The sequence below is a fragment of the Schistocerca americana genome, chromosome 3 (assembly GCF_021461395.2).
Source record: "Schistocerca americana isolate TAMUIC-IGC-003095 chromosome 3, iqSchAmer2.1, whole genome shotgun sequence".
Taxonomy (NCBI): domain Eukaryota; kingdom Metazoa; phylum Arthropoda; class Insecta; order Orthoptera; family Acrididae; genus Schistocerca; species Schistocerca americana.
The window spans coordinates 659333522-659357377 of NC_060121.1; the positions used below are offsets into that span (position 1 = coordinate 659333522).

Consider the following 23856-nt stretch of genomic DNA (forward strand, 5'->3'; position numbering starts at 1 on the left):
TCTGACACTACCAGCAAAACCACTGTCTGTGCCGCACTGCAGCCTTACTCATAAAATTGCTACCGCCAGCTGCCAGCTGAGGGCTGCCGAGACACCACTCCACTTGTGCGACGCCAGCTGATGTCACATGATACACCAGATACTTCAGCACCACCTACCAAGTGCAAAGTGCATCATATCGATAGGCAACTAAGATATATAGTTGTGATTGCCTGTGTTAACCTCCGCAGGCACCAGGAGTACTTGGACGCATGAATATGACTGTTGTTCTGCAAAAGCTGTAGGGCAGGCCATGACTGCTGCAGACAGTGCTGTCAGGCAAGTGTCAAGAAGTGTTAGACTATGGAGCAAATGGTTTCCAATTTCGATCCCTTGTCAGTCAGCTGTAGGATTTATATCTGTCATTTACCAAGTCTTTTAACTCTGTGAATGATTATGTGTGTAGGGTCACACATTGTATTTAAAAGTCATAGCTTGATATCATCTCTTTAGTCAGAACACTTGATAAAATCCAAAAGATTGTTACCAAATCGCAAACAGTGTTGGAGTTGGTGGTATCAATTTCCAAGCTAAATAACGAAAACTATAGGCAGACCGAACACACGTCTTCTTGGGTACACGTTACCAACTCTTCCCCACATTCACGTGTATAGAAAAAAATTCCTAACACTTAAGCAAACGTATGGCTGTCACATTATAGTATGACAGGAGTTTATTAATTAATGCAACACATATTTTTTTCTGAAAGCAGCTTGGTTTTATTCCTCATTCCAATATTCCATACTGTTCCCCACTCTTTCGGCTACAAAACCATATTTATCAACATAACATCCGTTCAGTGCCACAACCTTACAGCACCTTGCTGGGAGGATCTGTATGCCCGTATGGTGGTTGGCGTGATGCTTCATTAGTAACTTCCCCATCATCCATGTACTGCTTCCCGCGAAGTGCATCCTTCATGGGGCCAAACAGATGGAAGTAGGAAGGTGTGAGATCCAGGTTGTAGGTTGGATGAGGAAGAAGAGTCCAATGAAGTTTAGTGAGCTTCTCTCAGGTGCACAGACTTGTGTGAGGCCTTACATTGTCACAGAGAAGGAAAAGTTCATTTGAATTTTTGTGCTGATAAACACGCTGAAGTCGTTTCTTCAGTTTCCTGAGGGTAGCACAATACACTTCACAGTCGACCGATGAACCACGAGGAAGGACATCAAACGAAATAACCCCTTCAGAGTTGCAGATGACCGTCGCCGTGACTTTACCCGCAGGGGGTGCAGCTTTGAACATTTTCTTCGGAGAAGATATAAGGGGCGTCACTCCATGAATTTCCGTTTCGTTTCCGGTTTGTAATGATGATGTTCGACAAAAAATTGTCATGGTCACCCGCATAACCTACAAGAAATTCTGCTCAGATGGTTCTTTTGTTGCTTTTTATGGTCTTCTGTTAGGCGGCCAGGAATCCATCAGGTACACACTTATGAGTACCCCAACTGGTAGACGAGTGCGTCAATACTACCAACAGAGACTTCAGACTGAGCAGCGAAGTGTTTCATTGTGGTCCATCGATCACCTGAAATGAGACTGCCCGCCCGTTCCAACTCTGCAGGAGTGACAGCTGCATGCGGTCGGCCAGCATTTGCACGACCTTGTACCGATAATGACACACGCCTTACCCAATGACTCACCATGCTTTTTCCTCTGCCAAGTCTCTGCAGACATGCCACAGACGCTTACGAATATCTACGATGATCCGGTTTTCCACCAAAAGAAATTCAGTGACAGCTCTCTGCATGGAGTGAACCTCCGTTACAGACGCTGTTTGCAAAGCTACACTATGTAATCAAAAGTATCCAGACACCTGGCTGAACATGACTTACAAGTTCGTGGGCGCTCCTTCGGCAACGCTGGAGTTCAGTATAGTGTTGGCCCACCCTTAGCCTTGATGACAACTTCCACCCTCATAGACATACGTTCAGTCAGGTGCTCGAAGGTTTCTTGGGGAATGGCAGCCCATTATTCACGGAGTGCTACACTGAGGAGAGCTATCGATGTCGGTGGGTGAGGCCTGGCACGAAGTCGGTGTTCCAAACCATCCCACAGGCGTTCTATAGGATTCAGATCAGGACTGTGTGCAGGCCAGTCCATTAAAGGGATGTTATTGTAGTGTAACCACTCCACCACAGGCCGTGCATTATGAACAGGTGCTAGGTCGTGTTGAAAGATGCAATCGCCATTCCCGAATTGCTCTTCAACGGTGGGAAGCAAGAAGGTGCTTAAAACATCAATGTAGGCCTGTGCTGTGATAGCGCCACGCAAAACAACAAGGGGTGCAAGCCCCCTCGATGAAAAACACGACCACACCGTAACACCACCGCCTCCGAATTTTACTGTTGGCACTACGCACGCTGGCAGATGACGTTCAACAGGCATTCGCCATACCCACACCCTGCCATCGGATCGCCACATTATGTACCGTGATTCGTCACTCCACATAACGTTTTCCCACTGTTCAATCGTCCAATGTTTACGCTCCTTACACCAAGCGAGGCGTCGTTTGGCATTTACCAGCGTGATGTGTCGCTTACGAGCAGTCGCTCGACCAAGAAACACAAGTTTTCTCACCTCCCGCCTGTCATAGCACTTGCAGTGAATCCTTATGCAGTTTGGAGTTCCTATATGATGGTCTGATGTTTATCTATGACGTTTATCTATTATGTTTTGTGGATCGCTCACACAGAAGATGCCACGATATTATAGGAGCAGAAGGGTTACAGTTTACAAAGCAATAGACAATATTGCTATTAATACCCAGAACTATGTAGGTGCACAAGTCGTCCTGCATGGTCCATCAGTGTTTTGTCGTGGAGTTCTGAATTTTACCCTTAGCAACAATGATACCCTGCAGCATGGTAACGGATGGGTAACCGTAGCCCTCGTTTATCTGTGATGTTTATCTATTATCTGATGTTTATCTATTATAAATTACGACCCTCCTTCAACTGTCGGCGGTCTCTGTCAGTTAACAGACGAGGTCAGCCAGTACGCTTTTGTGCTGTATGTGTCCCTTCACGTTTCCACTTCACTATCACATCGGAAACAGTGGACCTAGGGATGTTTAGGAAATCTCGCGTACAGACGTATGAGGCAAGTGACACCCAATCACCTGACCACGTTCGAAGTGCGTGAGTTCCACGGAGCGCCCCATTCTGCTCTCTCACGATGTCTAATGACTACTGAGGTCGCTGATATGGAGTACCTGGCGGTAGATGGCAGCACAATGCACCTAATATGAAAAACGTGTGTTTTTGGGGGTGTCCGGGCACTTTGGACCAAGGAGTGTATGTATAGTGCCGCCATATATAGAAACTTCATGAAACTACAGGGGCGGAAGTGGGAATATTCCACTATCTTCCACAACTAATTCCACATTTTTTCAACTGGAGTCGTCCGATAAGGAAAAAAATGCTTTGCAGTACCTATTGAATGCCCCTTGTACATTCCAGAGCACATTAACACAGCATATGGTACATAGAAGCATATGGCATAGGGTGTGTTGCAAATACTGTTTCTTAGTGTGAAAAATGTCTAACTATATAGTGAGGCTATAAATCATAGCTTCACTGGTTGGTAATATCATGTCATTTAGCCGGGACACTTCATAAAATCGTAAGTTGTTACCAAATGGTACACAGTGTTGAACTCTGTGTAATCTATTCCCATATAGTTTACATATGACTTCACATGTAAATTAACCACTTTAGCAAACAAACAGTTATTACATATACTTATTCCAGAGGTTTTAAAGCTCTGAAAACTGATTTTCAAGTTCTAGATATGTAACGTGATACTCTTATAGCCGCAGTGATCACAGTACATAACACAACACATAATACTACTCGTTAGTATGAAAAACACTTGGCACCACCATAGAGTTTTAAATCACAGCTTAATACCATATTCTTTAGTCAGGAAGACACACACCAGAGCATAATATAAGATCAGTAAGATGGTTGCCTTATTGTATGTCACATCGGCTCTGTTTAAACAGTTGGCTGTGGTGTCACTGCATTGTGTGTAATTTGGTGGGGATGTAGGCTAGCGTACTGTTTTATCTATATTTTTCATTTCAGTTATGTGACTGTCTGTTGTAGTTACAGCCTCATCGCTAGATCGAGTACCACACCAGTGGACACACTACACAGAGCAGCGATGTGACATCTGTTCCCCTATCTACAGTGGCCACTATCTGCCATTCCCCACCCCACTTTTTCATTTTGTATATTTAGTACTGTTACTTAGTAATTAGACATATGACGTTTCTGTTAAGTTTCCAGTTGTAATATTTGACATGTTCAAAGATTTATGACCTATTTTTGGAAAAAAGCCCCATTCTATTTATGCAGATCAATGATCATTTTACTTTTAACATAAAATACTTTTTATGACATAATCATAACTGGTTTCATCCCAGGATGACCACTGTCAGCTAGTATGAAGGGTATCTGGTGAGCAAACGTTCGTGCATTCTCATAATTAATGCATGAATGTTTGTTTACCAAATGCCACACATATAACATCTGAAAATGGCCTTTGTGGGTTTAAATCGATGATGATTGCACTGAAACTGGTGATGACTGTTTCACAAAAACGTACTGTGTCAAAAATAAATGAAACTTTATAATTGTAAATTACATGTTTAGATTGGGTTTATTCTATTAGGTGTACACCATTCCCAAAATGTATTTATTATATTAATGATTATGTGGATGTCTGTACGCTTTGCATTAATGTCCTAGTTACCTGATGATGAAGTTGTCAGAGCTTCGAAACTGGTTTTAAAACATGAATATCGTTGAATACTGCTGTGTGGAACTAATTTCAAACCAGAGAATAAACAATTATTCTGTGCAGTAACATTTATTTTGCTACTATGTTATGTTTTTGAATAGAGGCTGTAGAGACAAACTGATCCGTAGTGAAGCCCAAGATCTATCTTATATTTGAAGCTGACAGTTTGTTGTGAGTTGATGAAATCAAACTTGACGTCATGAGAATAGCTATAATTCCTTTTTTTGGTGCGTATTTCAGGCACCATTAATTTCGATGAGTGATTTGTGCCCGCCATTTCCATGACGTCATGGGTAAAAACACAGATGGTATCAGCTGGTTCAGTATTTTCCTTGGCAAGTTTAGGCAAGAAGTGTGGTAAAAACTGCTCCGTGTAGCCTCTCTATTCAGTTATTACACTGGAAGTAAGTTTATTGATAAAACTATTCATCAAAGATCAAAAGTGCAGTCGAGCAGTCAGAACAGAAATGTGATTTATGATGGCTAAAGGCATGAAACTTCCTGAGTCATTACAATTTAATCAATCCGTCCCTCAGTTTCAATCTAGAGCTAACTTTTCGTGAGTGATAGTCTCATCAACTCAACTAACCAAGCATGTCTCTCAGAGGCACAAATCTGTCCTGAGCTACTAAACTAGTTGCGCCCCAAAATGAGTAGTCTTGAAAAACACAATATTAGTGATTGATGAAGGATTTTGTCGGCGAAACCTACCATACGACGCAAAGAACTTCACTTATTGAATAACTGTGACAAGTTCAAGATGTGTCAGAAAATGGAAAACGTGCCTTTTACAAGCAGTGACCCACCATTTAAGCTAACGAGGCACGCCCTGGACACTCAGGAGGAAGAGCTCTGAGTGCGAAATGCATGACACTTTTTAAGGTCCGAATCATTCCGGGAAAGAATTTCAGCATGCCACCTACAATCAAAACGGTGTGAACTCCACTAAAGTAAAAGCTCTCCAGCTTCGCTTCATGTTTTCAGAGTTATAAAGTGCGGAGCCACACATTTAGTTATATCAATGACCGTCCACTGTATGGGAAAGTTTATGGACGAAGCGTTCTACATCGAATGTCAAATGACAAACGAACAAAAGATTCAACATATCAACAAATTATCTATCTCCGTTATTCATCATCAATAGCAACATGTGGAAAGTTACTTATATGTGTCCATTACACGATATTTTCCGCCATTACTTCTAATCTGGAAACGAAAAATTATGAAGTTGTCCTTTTATGTGGCAAACATTCAGTACATCGCAATTTTTTTCAGACATAAACGCACAGCAACGGAACATTCTGTGATGGGGAAGATTGCTTTCCTCAGTGACACAGATAATAGAACTGTAGCTACAATTACAACAGAGGAGTATCTATTGAAAGACCAGACAAACGTGTGGTTCCTGAAGACGAGCGAGCAGCAGTCCTTCCAGTAGTTAGCTGCAGGGGCAACAGTCTGGATGTGTGACTGATCTGGCTTTGTAACATCAACAACGTGACATTGATGTGCTGGTCTTTCGAACGGCTGAAAGCAATGGGAAACTACAACTGTTATTTTTTCTGAAGACACACAGCTCTACTGTATGATTAAATGTGATGGCATCCCCCCTTGACTAAAATATTCCGGAGATAAAATAGTCCCCCATTCGGATCTCCCAGTAGAGACTACTCAGGAGAATGTCATCATTAGGAAAAACAGAACTGGCAATGAACCGACCAGTCTCAGTGCAGAATGTTAGGATCCTTTAATTGGCTAGGTAGATTAGAAAATTTAAAAAGAGATATGCATAGGTTGAAGTTAGGTGTAGTGGGAATTAGCGAAGTTCCGTGGCAGAATGAACCAGACTTCTGGCCAGATGAGCACAGGGTTATAAATACGAATCAAACAGGAGTAATGCTGGAGTTGGTCTAAAAATGAGTAAGAAAATAAGTATTGGGGTAAGCAACAGCCAATAGCATAGTGAACGCATTATCGTAGCAAAGACATACAAGAACCCAACACCCATCACAGTAGTACAAGTTTATACGCCAACTAGCTCTACATGCGACGAAGAGATTGAAGAAATGTATTATGAGATAAAAGAAATTATTCAGATGGTTAAATTAGACGAAAATTTAATTGCAATGGCGGACCGGAATTCGGTAGCAGGAAAAGTAATAGAAGGGAAAACAGTAGGTCAATATGGAATTGGGGGAAAGGAAAGAAAGAGTAAGCTGTCTGGTAGAATTTTAGACAGAGTATGATGTAATCATCGCGAACACTTATGTTAAGAATTGTAAAAGGAGGTCGTATATGTGAAAGAGACGTGGAGACCCTAGAAGGTTTCAAGTTGATTATTTAACAGTAAGGCACAGATTTCAGAACCAGATTTTAAATTGTAAGATATTTCCAGGGTCAGATGTGTAGTCTGGCCACAGATTATTGGTTATGAACTGTAGATTAAAACTAAAGAAATTGCAAAAAGATAGGAAATCATGAAGATGGTACCTAGGTAAGTTGAAAAAACAAGAGGTTGTTGAGAGTTTCAGAGGGAGCATTAGGTAGGTATCAGAATGAATTGTTTGTTACTAATCACAGCTTCTGCTCCCAGGATTATCTCAAACATAAACACCGAATTAAATTATCAGAGTATGCTGACACAATAGCTCCATACTAACAATTATATACAACCGCTCGCTCACAGAAAGATCTGTACGTAAAGACTGAAAATTGCTCAAGTTAAACCAATACACAAAAAGGGAAGTAGGGTAATCCGTTGAATTATAGGCCCATATCACTAACATCGATTTGCGGTAGGGTTTTGGAACATACACTGTATTCGAACATTATGAAGCAAACGATTTATTGACACGTAGTCAGCACGGATTCAGAAAAAATCGTTCTTGCAAAACACAAAGAGCTCTTTATACTCATGAAGTGATGAGTGCTATCGACAAAGGATGTCAAATTGATTCCATATTTTTAGATTTCCAGAAGGCTTTCGACACCATTTCTCACAAGCTTTTTCTAACCAAACGTCGTGCCTATGGAATATCGCCTCAGTTGTGGGACTGGATTCGTGATTTCCTGTCAGAAAGGTCACAGACGGAAGTCATTGAGTAAAACAGTATTAATATCCGGCGTTCCCCAAGTAAGTGTTATAGGACCTCTTTTATTCCTGATCTATATTAACTACTTAGGAGACAATCTGAGTATCCCTATTAGATTGTTTGCAGATGATGCTGTCATTTACCGTCTTGAAAAGTCATCAAATGACCAAAACGAATTGCAAAATGATTTAGATAAGATATCTGTATGGTACGAAAAGTGGCAATTGACCTTGAATAAAGAAAAGTGTGAAGTTATTCACATGAGTACTAAAAGGAATCCGCTAAATTTCGATTACGCCTTAAGTCACACATATCTTAAGGCTGTAAATTCAACTAAATACTTAGGGATTACAATTATAAATAACCTGAATCGGAACGATCACATAGATAATGTTGTGGATAGAGCAAACCAACGACTGCGATTCATTGGCAGAACACTTAGAAGGTGCAACAGGTCTACTAAAGAGACTGCTTACACCACGCTTGTCCGCTCTATTCTGGAGTATTGCTGTGCGGTGTGGGATGCGCATCAGATGGGACTGACGGATGACGTCGAAAAAGTACAAAGAAGGGAAGCTCGTTTTGTATTATCGCGAAGGATACGTGAATTGCAGCGGCAATCATTAAAACAATGGCGTTTTTCGTTGCGACGAGATCTTCTCAGAAAATTTCAATCACCAGTATTCTCCTCCGATTGCGAAAACATTCTGTTGGCACCCACCTACACAGGGAGAAATGATCATCACGATAAAATAAGAGAAATCAGGGCTCGCACAGAAAAAATTTAAGCGCTCGTTTTTCCCGCGCGCCGTTAGAGGGTTAAACGGTAGAGAGACAGCTTGAAGGTGGTTCATTGAACCCTCTGTCATGCACTTTATTGTGAATAGCAGAGTAATCACATAGATGTAGATACAATGCATGGCCATTTCCTGTGACAGTAGCTGCCAACAGCAATGGAAAATAAGTCTAATATCAAATTCTGTTAGATAGATACCTATCACACACTAAAACAATTCAGTCAACAAAATTTACATTCTGCATGAACGAAAATGTGCTAGGCACGACGCTGACTGTAATGTAAATGCTTGATGTCGGAATTCCATCAGTGTAAACTTTACAGAAACGCTCAGAACATACTGTGATATATTTTGTTTGTTACCCATCTTTTCGACACAATGGACTGATCCAGAAGCTTCTCCTTGCGTTATCCTTCGTTATCCTACATATTATAAAAATAAAAAGCTTGAAGCTAGTGAGTGTAAAGAACGAAACGAATAGGCCACGAAACGAATTGGCGCGTTTAGCTAAAGTACCTGCAGAAAGTAGTAACTAACTTTCTCCTTAGGTTTCTACATACATAGGCGACACAAGTAACTATTTTTTCACAATTTGCGTTATTATTTCGACAAATAACACAGCAATAGACTTACGCCACTCACAGTATTTTCATATCCACAATATGGCGAAGTGCGAAAGTCGCTGGCTTCAGATTTACGGTGTTAGGGCAACTCCATCGATTCTAACCTCCTTGGTTAAAAGCATCGAACATGTCCAGGCCTAAATACCGTCAGCTTACGAACTGACGTATATTGCCGATTATGTGTTCCAGCAGCGGGAGTTGTAGGCCCCTGTAAATTTACCGCTATGTGGCGCTGTTGGATAATGTTTCCGGACATGTGTTCGTATCCTCAATAAGATGTCCATTACAATCCCTAACTTTTTCTGTGCCATGTTGTTGGATCCAATATACAGGATGTTTCAAAGTCTTTGCATCAAATGTGTAGGAGTGATAGATCACGTCATAGGGATCAAAATGTTCGTTTATGCTTTACAGCAACACTAGGCGTCTTTTTATTGAATTTGCTAGCCATGAAAAGACAATATTTCACCGAACTAGTAGTTTCTATTAACCAGACGGCTGCACCGGCATACTACCTACCCTAGTAACGTTACAGAGTGATTTTCAACAAGAAAACCTTAAGAATTCGTGTCTCTAAGCGCAGGAAGATATTTTAGAAGCTCAAGCTAGCCCCTGTCAGGCGGAGCAGATGACTAGATTATATGCAACACGCACAATATGCGATCGCTGCACAGTGCCCTACGCCCTGTCACCTCTCGGGCATAACCAATTAAAAGAGGACAAGTAAAGCCGGAAAGCGTATGCGAACATTTTGTCTCTAACAGAAGTTGTTCCCCGTGATGTGATCTATCAGACCTGGACGTTTAATGCACTCTGAAACACCCTGTGTATCCTGCCTTAAGTCACAAAAATAAAGTTATTTTAAATCAACGGAATTTCTCAAATGCATAACGAACTATAAGGGATGGAAGTCATGGTCACTGGCAGACAATATTCTGAGACCTATTTGGAATCGAATTCATAATATATATAAGTATAATCTGACCCTCATTCAACCATCAAATCGTCAAGTATGACAATTGTATATTTAATGAAATTATGATTATCACGCTGTTTGATAAGGACAAAAAAATTATTCTGGAATGTTCATTCTCTTTGTTCTCAGCTAGCGAAACCTTTTAGCCACAAACCCATGTTCAAGTTCGGAACGATCCCATGGAGCCACACAGACTCAACACTTCACAAGTATTTCAAAGAAATGCATGCCTACATGAAGAATTTCAACCGGTCAACGGTTGCAGAGGGCATCGAGAGCGTTTTAAGTGGGTAAGTAAGAACACAATGTTATCATAATCTTACTGACTGGCTTCCAGAACTGTTAATTACTAAGCACCATCATATGTTGTTTCACTGACTATTCTATATTTCATACTTATAATTAAATTCGGTATAACATCATCTTCTCTGCTATGAGCATCAAACGAAAACATTATTAAATAGAAAATACGTTCCTGAAATACTGAAAAACTATTTATTTGACCAAAAACTGGTTTTGGCATCTTAGGCTATCATCAGATGACAATAAACGAACTGAAAACCAGTAGTTAACTTAGCTCGTTTAGCAGTAACGCAGGCTGTTCCCGTGATGCTGGGATAAACTTTCACAGAGAGACCTCGTGTACAATGTCGAATAGCTGTTCTTGTAAGATATTGCTGTTTGTAGAGAACTCGTGACAGCGGAACACTGTATCGAAATCCAGAAGATTGACCTTCAATGCAAACAAAATATAATGTAGCGCAGATAAACAGGCGTCGAACGTTGTTGTTTAAATGCACGATTGGCGATTGATCAGTGGAAAGGTTTGCACCAATTAAACATTAAGGGTTGTACTTCATGATCCGTCCTAAAATGGAACTACCACATAAAACTAGTTATGGGAAAAGCAGAGGCAATACTGAGAAGAATTCTAAGGAAATTTTATTCTTTCACAAGAAAAATGCCTTACAAGACATTCGTTCGACCTATTTTTGAGTACTTCTCGTTATTTTGGGATTCTTACCATGAGGGATAAATTATAGAGATAGAGAAGAACCAAAGAAGATCAACGCTTTTTGTCTCAGGTTCGTTTAGTACGCGTGGACGTGCCAACTCTAACGGCATATGCTATAATAAGAGCGCTGTGTGTCGCGGACAGATTTAATGTTAACGTTACGAGAGCTCACGTTCCAGGAAAAATCAACTAATATATTGCGAGGGCGTGCTGAAAAGTAATGACGGCATTTTTTTTATTTAAAAACTGTAAAAACTTTTTAACTAAAACAAGTGTAATTAACATTCTAAATCATTATTCTTCACATCTACATATTTGCAGCCGTCCGCCGCTAGAGGGCTCCGAATTGTAGCGTGTAACGTGGTGATGTGTAACGTAACGATGTTGGTGATTGAGAAACAGCATTCTGTAATCGAGTTTAGAATTCGAAGATTTCGTCCACACATGGGGCACCTCCGCTTCAACATGACAATGACAGACCACTCACGAGTGCTGCGACATCTGCAACAATCCATCGCCTTGGGTTCACTGTTATCGATCATCCTCCATACAGTCCCGAGATGGTCCCATCCGATTTTAATCTGTTTCCAAAACTTAAATAACGCCTTCGAGGACTTCACTTTGATAGTGATGAAGCGGTGCAAGCAGAGGTGAGGTTGTGATTCCAGTCAACAAACTCAAACATTCCATGGTGACGGTATCAACAAACCGGTCTCTCGTTTGGAGAAATGTGTTTGTTGCCAAGGTGACTATGTTGAGAAACAAATATCTAAATATCAGTAATAAGGAAGTAGACTGTTAAAAACTTTTGTTTTATCTTAAAAGTGTTACGAGTTCACATAAAAATTTCGGAGGCATCACTTTTCAGCACACACTCATACTTCCTCAGCCGTACATCTCACGAAATGTCGAAAAGATATAATTATATTACAGGCCATTGGGCACTTTACCAAAAGCTGTTCTTCTCACACACCGTTCGGGAAAAAAAAATGAAATGATCGTGTGGCATTGATGGCCGGGAGGCCTCATACAGGGAAGTTCGGTCGCCGAGTTTCAAGTCTTATTTCAGGTGACGCTACATTGGTCGACTTGCAGGTCGTTGATGATGAAATTATGATGAGAACAACGCAACACCCAATCCCGGCCAGGAATCGAACCGGGCCCGCCGCATGGTAGACAAACACGTTACCACTCAGCTAAGCAGTCAGACACGCCGTTCGGAAACGGTACAGAGAAGACAGCAGTAGTAGTGGTACACAAAGTACCATCTGTGACATGACGTAAGCTGGATGAAGAATATAAACAGGGGTTGAAAAGATTGTGGAACCACGCGAGGGGTTCTAGGCGCTTCAGTCCGGAACCACGCAGCTGCTACGGTCGCAGGTTCGAATCCTGCCTCGGGCATGGATGTGTGTGATGTCCTTAGGTTAGTTAGGCTTAAGTAGTTCTAAGTTCTAGGGGACTGATGACCTCTGATGTTAAGTCCCATTGTGCCCAGACCCATTTGCACCACTTGAAACCCCGCGAGAAATGTGTGCTTCAACATGAATACGGGTGCCAGCCAAAGTTGCAGGTTGCGCTGTTGTATCTGACCACTAACGGCGTCTGTGCAACGGCCGCAATATATTGAATGCGGTAATCATGGTCGCAACATTGTTCTGTGTAGTTGTGAGTGACTATGTCAAAGTGGCTCCGCACGTGGGCAAGTTGTTGGTGCTCCTATGGTGGATGTTTCCGTAACCAAGGTAGTTAAAGTGTTTGGTATTTGAAGAGACACAGTATCGAAGATTTATACCACATACAAGGAAACCAGAGAAACATTATCCACTAAGTCACAACGCAGACGGAAGTTGTGAGTTGAGTGAGCATGACGGACGGTTCAAATAGCTCTGAGCACTATGGGACTTAACAGCTATGGTCATCAGTCCCCTAGAACTTAGAACTACTTAAACCTAACTAACCTAAGGACATCACACAACACCCAGTCATCACGAGGCAGAGAAAATCCCTGACCCCGCCGGGAATCGAACCCGGAAACCCGGGCGTGGGAAGCGAGAACGCTACCGCACGACCACGAGCTGCGGACCATGACAGACGCTCACTGAAGAGGAATGCCACGGAAAATGTGAAGACGACAGCTTCAAAAGTCACTGCCGCACTCACGAATCCCGTCATCACCAAAACAATACCAACGTAGCTCCATAACCAGGCAATTGTGGGGCGACCTGGAATTCCAAAACCACACATCAGTGATGCGAATACCCGTAACAGGAAAACGTAGTGTCAAAGTCATAAAATATGGGCTACGGAGCAATGGAAGAAAGTAATTTGGTCATATGAATTTTGTTGTACACTGTTTCCAACTCCTGACTGGGTTTACGTCCCAAGAGTGGGTGTCTGGTGGGTGTCCGGTGATGACTTTGGCAGCCATGTTGCGGTATTTCATGGGCCCCATGGGTACTCTGTAAGATAGCATTACTGCCAAGCATTTTGGTCAGAGATTCCTTGGTGCAATGTTTGTTCCCATTGGTGATGCTGTACTGCAAGATGACAGGGCTCCTGTTCACACGGCTCGCATCGATCAGGACTGGCATTGTCAGCGAGGGAATGAACTGTCGCAACTCCACTGGCAGTCACAGTCATCAGATTTCAGTATTATTGATCCTTTGTGGTCTGCTTTGGGCAGAAGGATGCCTGATCGCTATCTGCCTCCATCATCTTCAAGTGAAATTGCTGTCGGAATTGTGTGAACAATATATTTCGTGTGTGACGGCGCAAAGTGCACTGTGTAAAATAGACCTCTTTGGCACTGTCTAACACTCTTTGTGTGTGCTAATTATTCTGTTGTGTTCGCTGTAAATTTTTTGTTCTTGAATGTGCAAATATAGTTATCAGTAAAATGTCCTTTTTTTCTCCTTAATACTTATTCAGCTGCGCAAATTCCAATAGGTTATGGGACCAGGCTGCATTTGGAATAAGTATATCAATAAAATAGTAGGGAGAAAGTATTGGAAAAGTTCCAATTTACGTGAAGTGCGAGTTATCCTTACAAGATGATCGCAATTTTTTTCCGCATTATTTTTCGGTGTTGTTTACGGCAATAAAAAGCAAGTTACCGTTAAAAGTGAGTGCGGCACAAATTCCACAGATTGAAAGACTTATAGGTCGCGAAAACTATGCAACCTGGAAGTTCGCAGTAGAAGCGTATTTACGTTTAGACGACCTATGGGACGTGGTAGATGGGACAATGAAATCCACAGATCAGAATTATTCAAGTAAGGATAGGAAAGCAAAATCAAAATTGATATTACTGATTGATTCGGTGAATTATGTTCACGTTGAAAAAGCTGCTACAACGAAAGAAGTCTGGGACAATTTACGAAGTGCATTCGAGGATGGTGGTCTTACGAGAAAAGTAGGATTATTACGCGAGTTAATTACCACTCGTCTGGACAAATGTAAAAGTGTAGACGAATACGTTAACAAAATAATAACCACGTCGAACCGACTGAGAAACATCAGATTCGAGAGCACTGACGAATGGATAGGAGCATTGCTATTGGCAGGACTGCCCGAAAGGTATGCACCTATGATTATGGGACTTGAAAGCTCGGATATACCAATCACAGGCGACAGTGTTAAGGCGAAAATCCTGCAGGACGTAAAGAGTGCTCCAAGCTGTTGTACATTGGAGAAGGAAGGTGCGTCTGCTCTCTACTCAAAAAACAAAAGGGAGAAACCGGTGAGGTGCTATAAATGTCAGAAGATGGGACATATTGCGTCTCAGTGCAAAGAAAAAGTAAGCCCAAGATCAGACACTCAGCAAAAGAGGTATGTTACTGATAGCCCAGAGAGAAGGACCAATAACAAAGGTAAGGCACTCTCATGTTTTTATTCTTTTGGTGGGATGAGTAATCGTGATATGGAATGAATTTTAGACTCAGGTGCATCTGTGCATATTGTTAAAGATAAATCACTTCTTTATGAAATCAAAGATAAGACTCATATGGGAATATCTACTGTTGATGGCAACAAGCTCCAGTGTCACCTGGCTGGGAAACTAGATCTACATGTAAGTGTAAATGGTGAATCAGATATGGGTACAGCACACAATGTTCATTATGTGAAAAATGTGGAAACTAACCTGCTGTCTGTAGGGGAAATTGTCAAGAAAGGAAATACAGTCACTTTTGACATGTAGGGTGCGAGAGTAATCAGTGAAAGTGGTGAAGTTATAGCTACAGCAAGTAACGAAAGGAGTATTTTTAAGTTGGATACCATTGACAATAAACATAAAAATGTTAGTGATTCAGTATATTCAGCAGAAGGTTTTTTATGGCACCGGAGGCTTGGACATCTAAATAGAAAGAGTATGTCTATAATAAAGGATATGGTAAAGGGAATATAGAATTTTAGTGTGTCCAAGGATCCTTGTGAGACATGTGTAAAGGGAAAACAAGCAAGGTTACCCTTCAAGACTAGTAAGAGTAAATCCACAGAAGTCTTAACAGTTAATCCACACAGATGTATGTGGCCCGATGGAGTGTGAATCCATAGGTGGGAGTAATTGTTTTCTTATGTTTATTGATGATTACTCACGATATACTCATGTTTATTTCCTTAGTTCTATAGACCAAGTGAGAGATATCTTTGAGGAATATTGCAATATGGTTGAAAGGTGGACAGGAAAGAAGATTAAGATCATCAGGTCTGATAATGGGAGAAAATATATTAACCAGAAATTGAAGAAACTTCTGGCAGAAAAGGGAATCAGGCATCAAACTACCATAAGGTACAGTCCATCTCAAAATGGGGTTGCTGAGAGGGCTAATAGGACTATTGTTGAGAAAGCAAGGAGCATGATGACTGACGCTGAATTATCCAAAGATTTTTGGGCAGAGGCAGTGTCAACTGCTGTATATTTGAACAATAGATCACCTACAAAAGCATTAAAGAATAGAGCCCCTTATGAGATATGGATAGGAAAGAAACCTGATCTAAGCAATATAAGGGTTTTTGGGTGTGATGCAGTGGCACATATTCCAAAACAGCTAAGAGGAAAATGGGATCCGAAAGCTAAAAAGTATATTTTTGTAGGCTATTGTGAAAATTCAAAGGGCTACCGATTAATGGATCCATAGACTAAAAAGATTGTCACAAGTAGAGATGTAATATTCTTTGAAAATAGAAAGGACTCAAAAGAGAGCAAAACCACAAAGTCAACTGCACCTAGTTCAGAAGGTGAAACCTTGTGTGAGGAAATAGACAGTGAAGAAGAGGAAGACGACAGCCAAGGACAAATGGATACAATTTATGATGACAATGAGTTAGAGGATGAAAAAATGAAGAAAACAATGTAAGGCGTTCTTCTCGTGTACCAAAACCGAAGGAATATCCGGATTTTGAGATGTATACAGCACAGTCTTTTAATGATGACCCAAGAACAGCAGAAGAAGCAATGAGTGGCCCAAACTCTCAAGAATGGAAAGAAGCGATGAAGAGAGAATTAGAATCTTTATATCAGAACGAAACCTTTTAATGGGTAGATATGCCAGGAGATAAGAAACCACTGCAGGCAAGATGGGTATTCAATTTGAAGAACCCTAAAAGCTCATCACCAAAATACAAAGCCAGACTTGTGGTAAAAGGATATTCACAAAAACAAGGGATAGATTACGAAGAAACTTTTTCACCTGTAGTCAAGTATGCATCATTGAGATATCTTTTAGCCTTGGCAGTAAATCCAAATTTAATAATTCATCATATGGATGTTAAAACGGCATATTTAAATGGGAAATTGGAGGAGGAGATATACGTCATTCCACCAAGGGAAGCCATAAAAACCAGATCAGAAAGTAAAAAGATTTGGCGTTTGAGAAAAAGTATTTATGGACTTAAACAAAGTGGACGTTGCTGGAATCGATGTCTACATGAAACTCTAATAAATATGAATATGAAGCAATCCAAGGCAGATCCCAGCATAAAGGGAGAAAAGTTGAAATAATAATAATGGCGATATGTTTGGACGATTTCTTTATCCTGACTGAAAGTGAAGGCCAAATGAGAATTTTCAAGAAACAGCTGCAAACCAAGTTTAAGGTGGATGATTTGGGAAAAGTCAAACGTTATTTAGGTATGCAGATTACTAAGGATGAAGAAAGACAAGAATTGAGCATAAGTCAATCATCATATACAGAAAAAATATTAAAGAAATTTGGCATGAGTGATTGCAAACCCATAAGTACTCCAATGGAAGTAGGAGTGAAGTTAAGTGTAAATGAGACTAATGTGGAATGTGACAAGAATGTTCCTTATTTAGAAGCAGTAGGGAGTCTGTTATATTTGTCTCAAACATCACGACCCGACATTGCTTTTGCCACCAATGCAGTGAGCAGATATTGCAGAGACCCAAAGGAAAAGCACTGGAAAGCTGTAAAGAGGATATTCCGATACCTAAGAGGAACCTCAAACTATGAGTTAAAATACCATAGAGATCGTAATGCAAAACTAGAGAGATATAGCGATGCGGACTGGGGGAGTGAATTGGGAGACAGATACTCCACCACTGGCTGCTGTTTTAAATTAATGAGGGGCCTCACATCATGGTCCTGTCAAAAGCAAAAAACTGTTGCATTGAGCACCGTAGAGGCCGAGTATATGGCACTATCTTACACCACACAGGAAGCATTATGGCTACGAACATTAATAAGTGAAATAGAACCCAATTTAATTGAGGAACCTACAACCACCTTCTGTGACAATAATGGAGCCATAAACCTAGCTAAAAATGATGTTACTAGTGCTAGGACAAAGCATATTGACATACGGCACCATTTCATTCGGGACCACATAGAGCGACAGAACATTGCCGTGGACTATCTGCGCACAGAAGACATGTTAGCTGACCTTCTGACCAAACCCTTGGAAAGGGAGAAGTTTGAGAAGATTGTGGGACTATTTGGTTTATCTTGTGGAAGCAACACACAAAATATAAGTTCAAGGAGGGGTGTTGGAATTGTGTGAACAATATATTTCGTGTGTGACGGCGCAAAGTGCACTGTGTAAAATAGACCTCTTTGGCACTGTCTAACACTCTTTGTGTGTGCTAATTATTCTGTTGTGTTCGCTGTAAATTTTTTGTTCTTGAATGTGCAAATATAGTTATTAGTAAAATGTCCTTTTTTCCTTAATACTTATTCAGTTGCGCAAGTTCCAACACTTGCCATAAGATTCCCTTGAAAACAATAAGAGACATGTATTTATCCATTCCAAGACGACTGGATGCAGTTTGAATGCCAGTGGCTTTCCTACACCGCATTAGGATCACAGTGCGTTTTGTTTTTTGTGGTTCCGTATATTTGTCCACCCCATGTACGTAGGTTTTGCTATAAGGAAGAAAGGAAGATAGGGGTTTAATATTCCAGTGACAAAGAGATGGTTAGAGATGTATATGTAGACATGACAGTGAAGGTCAAAAGCATCAGAATATACAAGTAGAAACTGACGTCTTCTGGGTTAACACCACAGCCCCGAGCAATTCAGAGAACACAGTTTCCACTAATTTGTTGTTAAAATAAATGTTGTGTTAGATACTGTTGGCCGGTTTCGAGGGTGTTCTCCTTCTTCAAGTGCACAAATAGATCCTGACACATCTGACGCCAAGCTTTTCGTGACAGAGTTGCATCCATTACGTCTCTACATTTTCGTGGATGGTATGACCACATCCATTTCTGCACTTGCAAAATAAGCACACTTCGAAACCAGTCAGTAGTGCTTCACAAATTATCCATTTGAACCAACACTCTGATGGGAATAACGTCATTCTTTGCAGTTAAACGAACCTCCGTCAGGAAATGCCCTGTTAGAGTCTAAATGTTACTGTTCGGCAACACATAGTCACAAAGGCTCCCTAGTTGTGGCACCTTAAAAATTAATCTTCCTTTCTGTTAATAATATACTATTGTTGGATTATACACTTAGCTGTTTTATAGATGGTATTTAATTCACGTGATCGATTTCAAAATTGTACAATTTCAACTTCAACCATGCTTGTGGCAGTCCATCTAAACCGACACATTCAAGTACATATAACGAACCAAAACGTATTAAAATCAGTAGTGTGATGCACAACATAAAATGTGCCAATTCTTATACACACCCATCATGAGCACTAAGTATATAGTCTTCCAAAGCATCTTTTAGGAAACTGTGCAATCTTCTTATGTTACAGATTGCGTTGTTTTCTACATAATGTATAAAGAGTAATCAAATGACAACGCAACAGGTGGAAAAAGTAATTAAACTATTTATTATTTCAAAAGCAATCTCTACAACAGTTAATACATTTACTCCACTGTGAGCCGAGATGGTCAGTGTCCTTATGGAAAAATATTTACTATTGCCTGCAGGACCACGATTGTACACATGCGCGCACCTCTTCGTTCGAAGCAAACCGACAACCACGGAAGTCTTCCTTCAGGGTTCCAAAAACATGGAAGTCGCTTGGGGAGAGGATAAGGACTGTATGGAGAATGGGTAAGGCACGCCAGCTCCAGGAAAATATTGACAACCTTTTTTTTTTTGACTGGAAGAGACTACTGCCCCTTGACTTTCTGGAACTTAGCGACACAATCAACTTTTTACAGTGGTGTGTGGAGGCTTTGCAAAAGTTGAAGCGTGCCATCAAGCCCAAAAGCCCAAGAATGTTGACTGATGGAATCATGCTGTTACAGGATAATTCACACCCACACGTTCCAGAGGTTGTTTCGACTACGCTGCAGATGGTTCGATGGGGAACCCTTACTCGTCCTTCACACAGTCCTAATTTCTCCCCATGCGATTTATATGTTTTTGGAGCCCTGAAGAAAGATGTTTGTGGCCGTCGATTTGCTTCAGACGAAGAGGTGCACGCCTAGGTGCAAACATGGTTCCACAGCCAACAGCAAACATTTTTCCATGAAGTCAATGAGCCCCTTGTTTCACAGTGGGATAAATGTATTAACACTTGTGATGATTACTTTTGAAATTATAAAGTTTGTTTATATTTTTACACACGTCTCGTTTTCATTTGACTGCCCCAGATAATGCTTCGCCCATAGTCTCATTGACCTGAGTCCATATTACGCTGTGTTGGTGTTGAGTTCTTCCGCAATTGTGATATTCGTTGAAGTTGGTGGACGAGTGGACCTGAGGCGACAGCACAGCGCGATAGCCGACTTTCATTCAATGACGGTTCTCCAGGTAGTGCTTAATGGTGCGACGCCTCAAGTACTTTCTCGGTTACGAGGGCTATGCTGAAAGTTTTTAACAGAATGTGTGAAAAAAATTTATTTGCAAAATTAACGTTTACAACTTTTCAAAATACTCTCCATTAGCACGTATACATTTTTCCAGTCTCTGAAACCACTTAGAAAATGTGTCAGACCAAGCTTCTGTTGGGATGTCACTTAGTGCACTCTCCTACGCTGCAATGGCCTCTTCATCTGATGAAAACCGCTGCCGTCAAAATTTTTGCTTAGTCTTAGGGAACAGAAAGAAGTCACAGGGGGCCACGTCAGGTGAATAGGGGGGATGGGGTAACACTCGCACTTTTTCCTTCTCCAGAAAGTCCATCGTTCTGGCAGCCCTGTGCGCAGATGCATTGTCGTGATGCAGCAGAAGGTGCCCACTCTTGGACTTTGGATGCTGTGACTTCCATGTGGCGATGACTTTTGGAAGACAATCGTTCACGTACCATTAAGCATTGACTGTACGACATAGGTTCAAGGTCACAGAGGTGAGATGCCCGATCTTTGTGAAACAAGTTGCCACCATCTTTGTTCCAGAGCTCCAACTTCGTTGAACTTTTGAGGGTGGTTCCTCCCCTGGAAAGCACCACACAGAAGACTGTCTCTTCGTTTCAGGGTCATAATGGTAGACCCACGTTTCATCAGTTGTGACGATATTGTAGGTGCCTTGGGACTTCCCTCCATTGAATTTTTCGAGCAAGAAACGACACTAGTTCACTCTCGCCTCCTTTTACCTTTCTGTCAGGGAATGTGGCACCCAACGGGCACATCTCTTAGTAAGGCCTAAGTGACTATGAACGATGGTCTGTGCTCCTGTTGATCCAATATTTAGGGTCCCTTCAACGTCGCAAAATGTAAGATGTGGATCTTCTTTGATCATTTTCCTCACAGCATCAATGTTTTCAAGAGTCACAGCTGTTGCTGGCCGACAGGGAGGAGGTTCATCTTCAATTGACTGCCGACCCCTTGAAAACTCGCGAAACCAATTTCCAACTGTGTCCCTAGAAGGGGAATCTTCACCAAAAACACGCAGCAAAGAAGAATGGCATTCTTCGGCACTTAAAACCTTTTTATAATCGTAAAAAATCATGGCGCGAAAGTCGCGGCGCGACAGCTCCATCCTGCACCGTCTCTGACTCAGCACTGCCTGTGCTTTCTTACCGCGCTGTGGGGGGATCACCGCTAGCCAGGGGCTGCGCGCGCACGTCCCAAGGTGGAAAAACATCGCTCCTTCGAATGAAAACAGCCCCATTGTCCTCCGCCTTACGGTTAACGGGCTGCTACAAACTTTCGGCATAGCCCTCGTATGACTGATTGCGCCGTCCGCCTTCACGTAATCTAAAAGCCAAGTTCCCTCTCGCTGTCTTACTGCGCGTATGGCATTTGGACTGGTAAGCAACAATCACGAAAACAATTCCTCGTTTTTGTTTAGATGAAACTCTTCCTGTTCATTTTCGGAAATCGCCGTATTTAAGCTCATAACGTTTCACTGTGAGAGATATTGGGAATCACTGTACTACTCTCATGCTTATCGCTCCTGCAGGCTTGTTCTAGCATTGAGAAGACCCCCAGGCCTTGTATGTAGTATTCAAAGAGCAAATTACTGAATTAATGAATTTTATGCGCTTTGCACCTAAAATCAGTAGAAAAACAATTATTGTTTTCAATTCACTTGAAATAATTACGTTTGATTTTTCGTATTGTCACGTCGTAGCCACATTCAAGTCCAATGCGAGAGCAGGTCGTCAGTGGAATAAAATACTCAGCACTAAATGCTCGTTTATTACGAACATCACAGCATAGCTAGAACAGAGCTGATCTCCTGCACGGAGAGTGCAGCTATTTACACAAACATCGATTACTAGACAATTCTGGTATTTATATAGACATCAAACATTGCAGAATACACAAACGAAAGACATTCAAGAACCTTCCAAATCTGATAAATACTACCTAACAAACACTTGCTTGAGGTCGGGTTCGAACTGACGACCCACAGCACGCCAGCCAACGATGCTAACAACTACTCCAGACTGCATGCACTGGAGCTCGCGGGATTGCTCCCTCTCCCAGATTAACAGCTACCCACTGTTTCAGAAGCACTCATCGAAGCCGAATCTACTCGTAGATCTTGACAGTGGTCATCTGTATGGAGGCGGATCCTCGCGTTCTGGGGCTCACTACATCCTCTTCACTACGAGTAGCATCGAAGGCAGCCCCTCCCGTCGAAGCTTCGCAATCATCGAGTGGGTCTTCAGCTTCCATCAACCTTCCGTCGTCGATCTGCCTCTCTGGACTGAAGTAGGGTTGCATATGCAGGACACGGACGACGTCTGCGCTTTTGTCTTCTTAGCGAAAAGTCATAATCATCGACTTAGTACGTGACGTCTGACAAGCCTAAAGTAGCGCCTTAGTAACTTCTCCGATAGTCCTACTTTCCATATAGGTATAAAGATCTACATCTACATACATATTCTGCACTCCATCGTATGGTGCGTGGCGGAGGGTACCCTGTACCACTACTAATCCGCTCCTTTCCTGTTCCACTCCCAAACAGAGCGAAGGAAAAACGACTGTTTACATGTATCTGTACAAATCCTAATTTTTCTTAACTTCGTGATCCTTACGCGAAATATATCTTGACAGCAGTAAAATCGTTCTGCATTCAGCTTGAAATGCCGGTCCTATAAATTTTTCCAGTAGTGTTCCTCGAAAAGAACATCGCCTTCCCTCCAGGGATTCCAATTAGAGGTCCCGAAACATCTCCGTCACACTTGCCTGTTTTTCGAAACTAATGGTAATAAATCTAGCAAACCGCCTCTGAATTGCTTCTTCGATATCTTCCCTTATATCCGACCTGGTGTGGATCTGAAAAACTCGAGCGTTACTCAAGAATGGGTCGCACTAGTGTTCAATATGTTGGCTCCTTTACAGATGAATCACACTTTCCTAAAATTTTCTAAATAAACCAATGTCGACCATTCGCCTTCTCTATTACAATCCTAACATGCTCGTCCATTTCACATCACTTTCCAATTTTACACCTAGATATTCAATCGACGCGACTGTGTCAAGCAGCACATTACTAGGGCTGTATTCGAACACTACAGGATTTTTTTTCTACTCATCCGCATTAACTTAGATTTTTATATATTTAGAGCTAGTTGCCATTCATCACACCAACTAGAAATTTTGTCCACGTCATCTTATTTCCTCGTACA

The 23856-nt window shown here is 41.5% G+C and overlaps 1 protein-coding gene across 1 annotated transcript in view; it reads left to right on the top strand.

The window, feature by feature from the left end:
* The window catches only part of LOC124606283 (glutamate receptor ionotropic, NMDA 2B-like), a 727746-nt gene that overhangs the window by 575590 nt on the left and 128300 nt on the right, over window positions 1-23856 (top strand). Inside the window, exon 9 of the mRNA XM_047138265.1 lies at window positions 10463-10623. Within this exon, the coding sequence (XP_046994221.1) occupies window positions 10463-10623 (161 nt within the window). The remainder of the gene's footprint in view (window positions 1-10462; window positions 10624-23856) is intronic.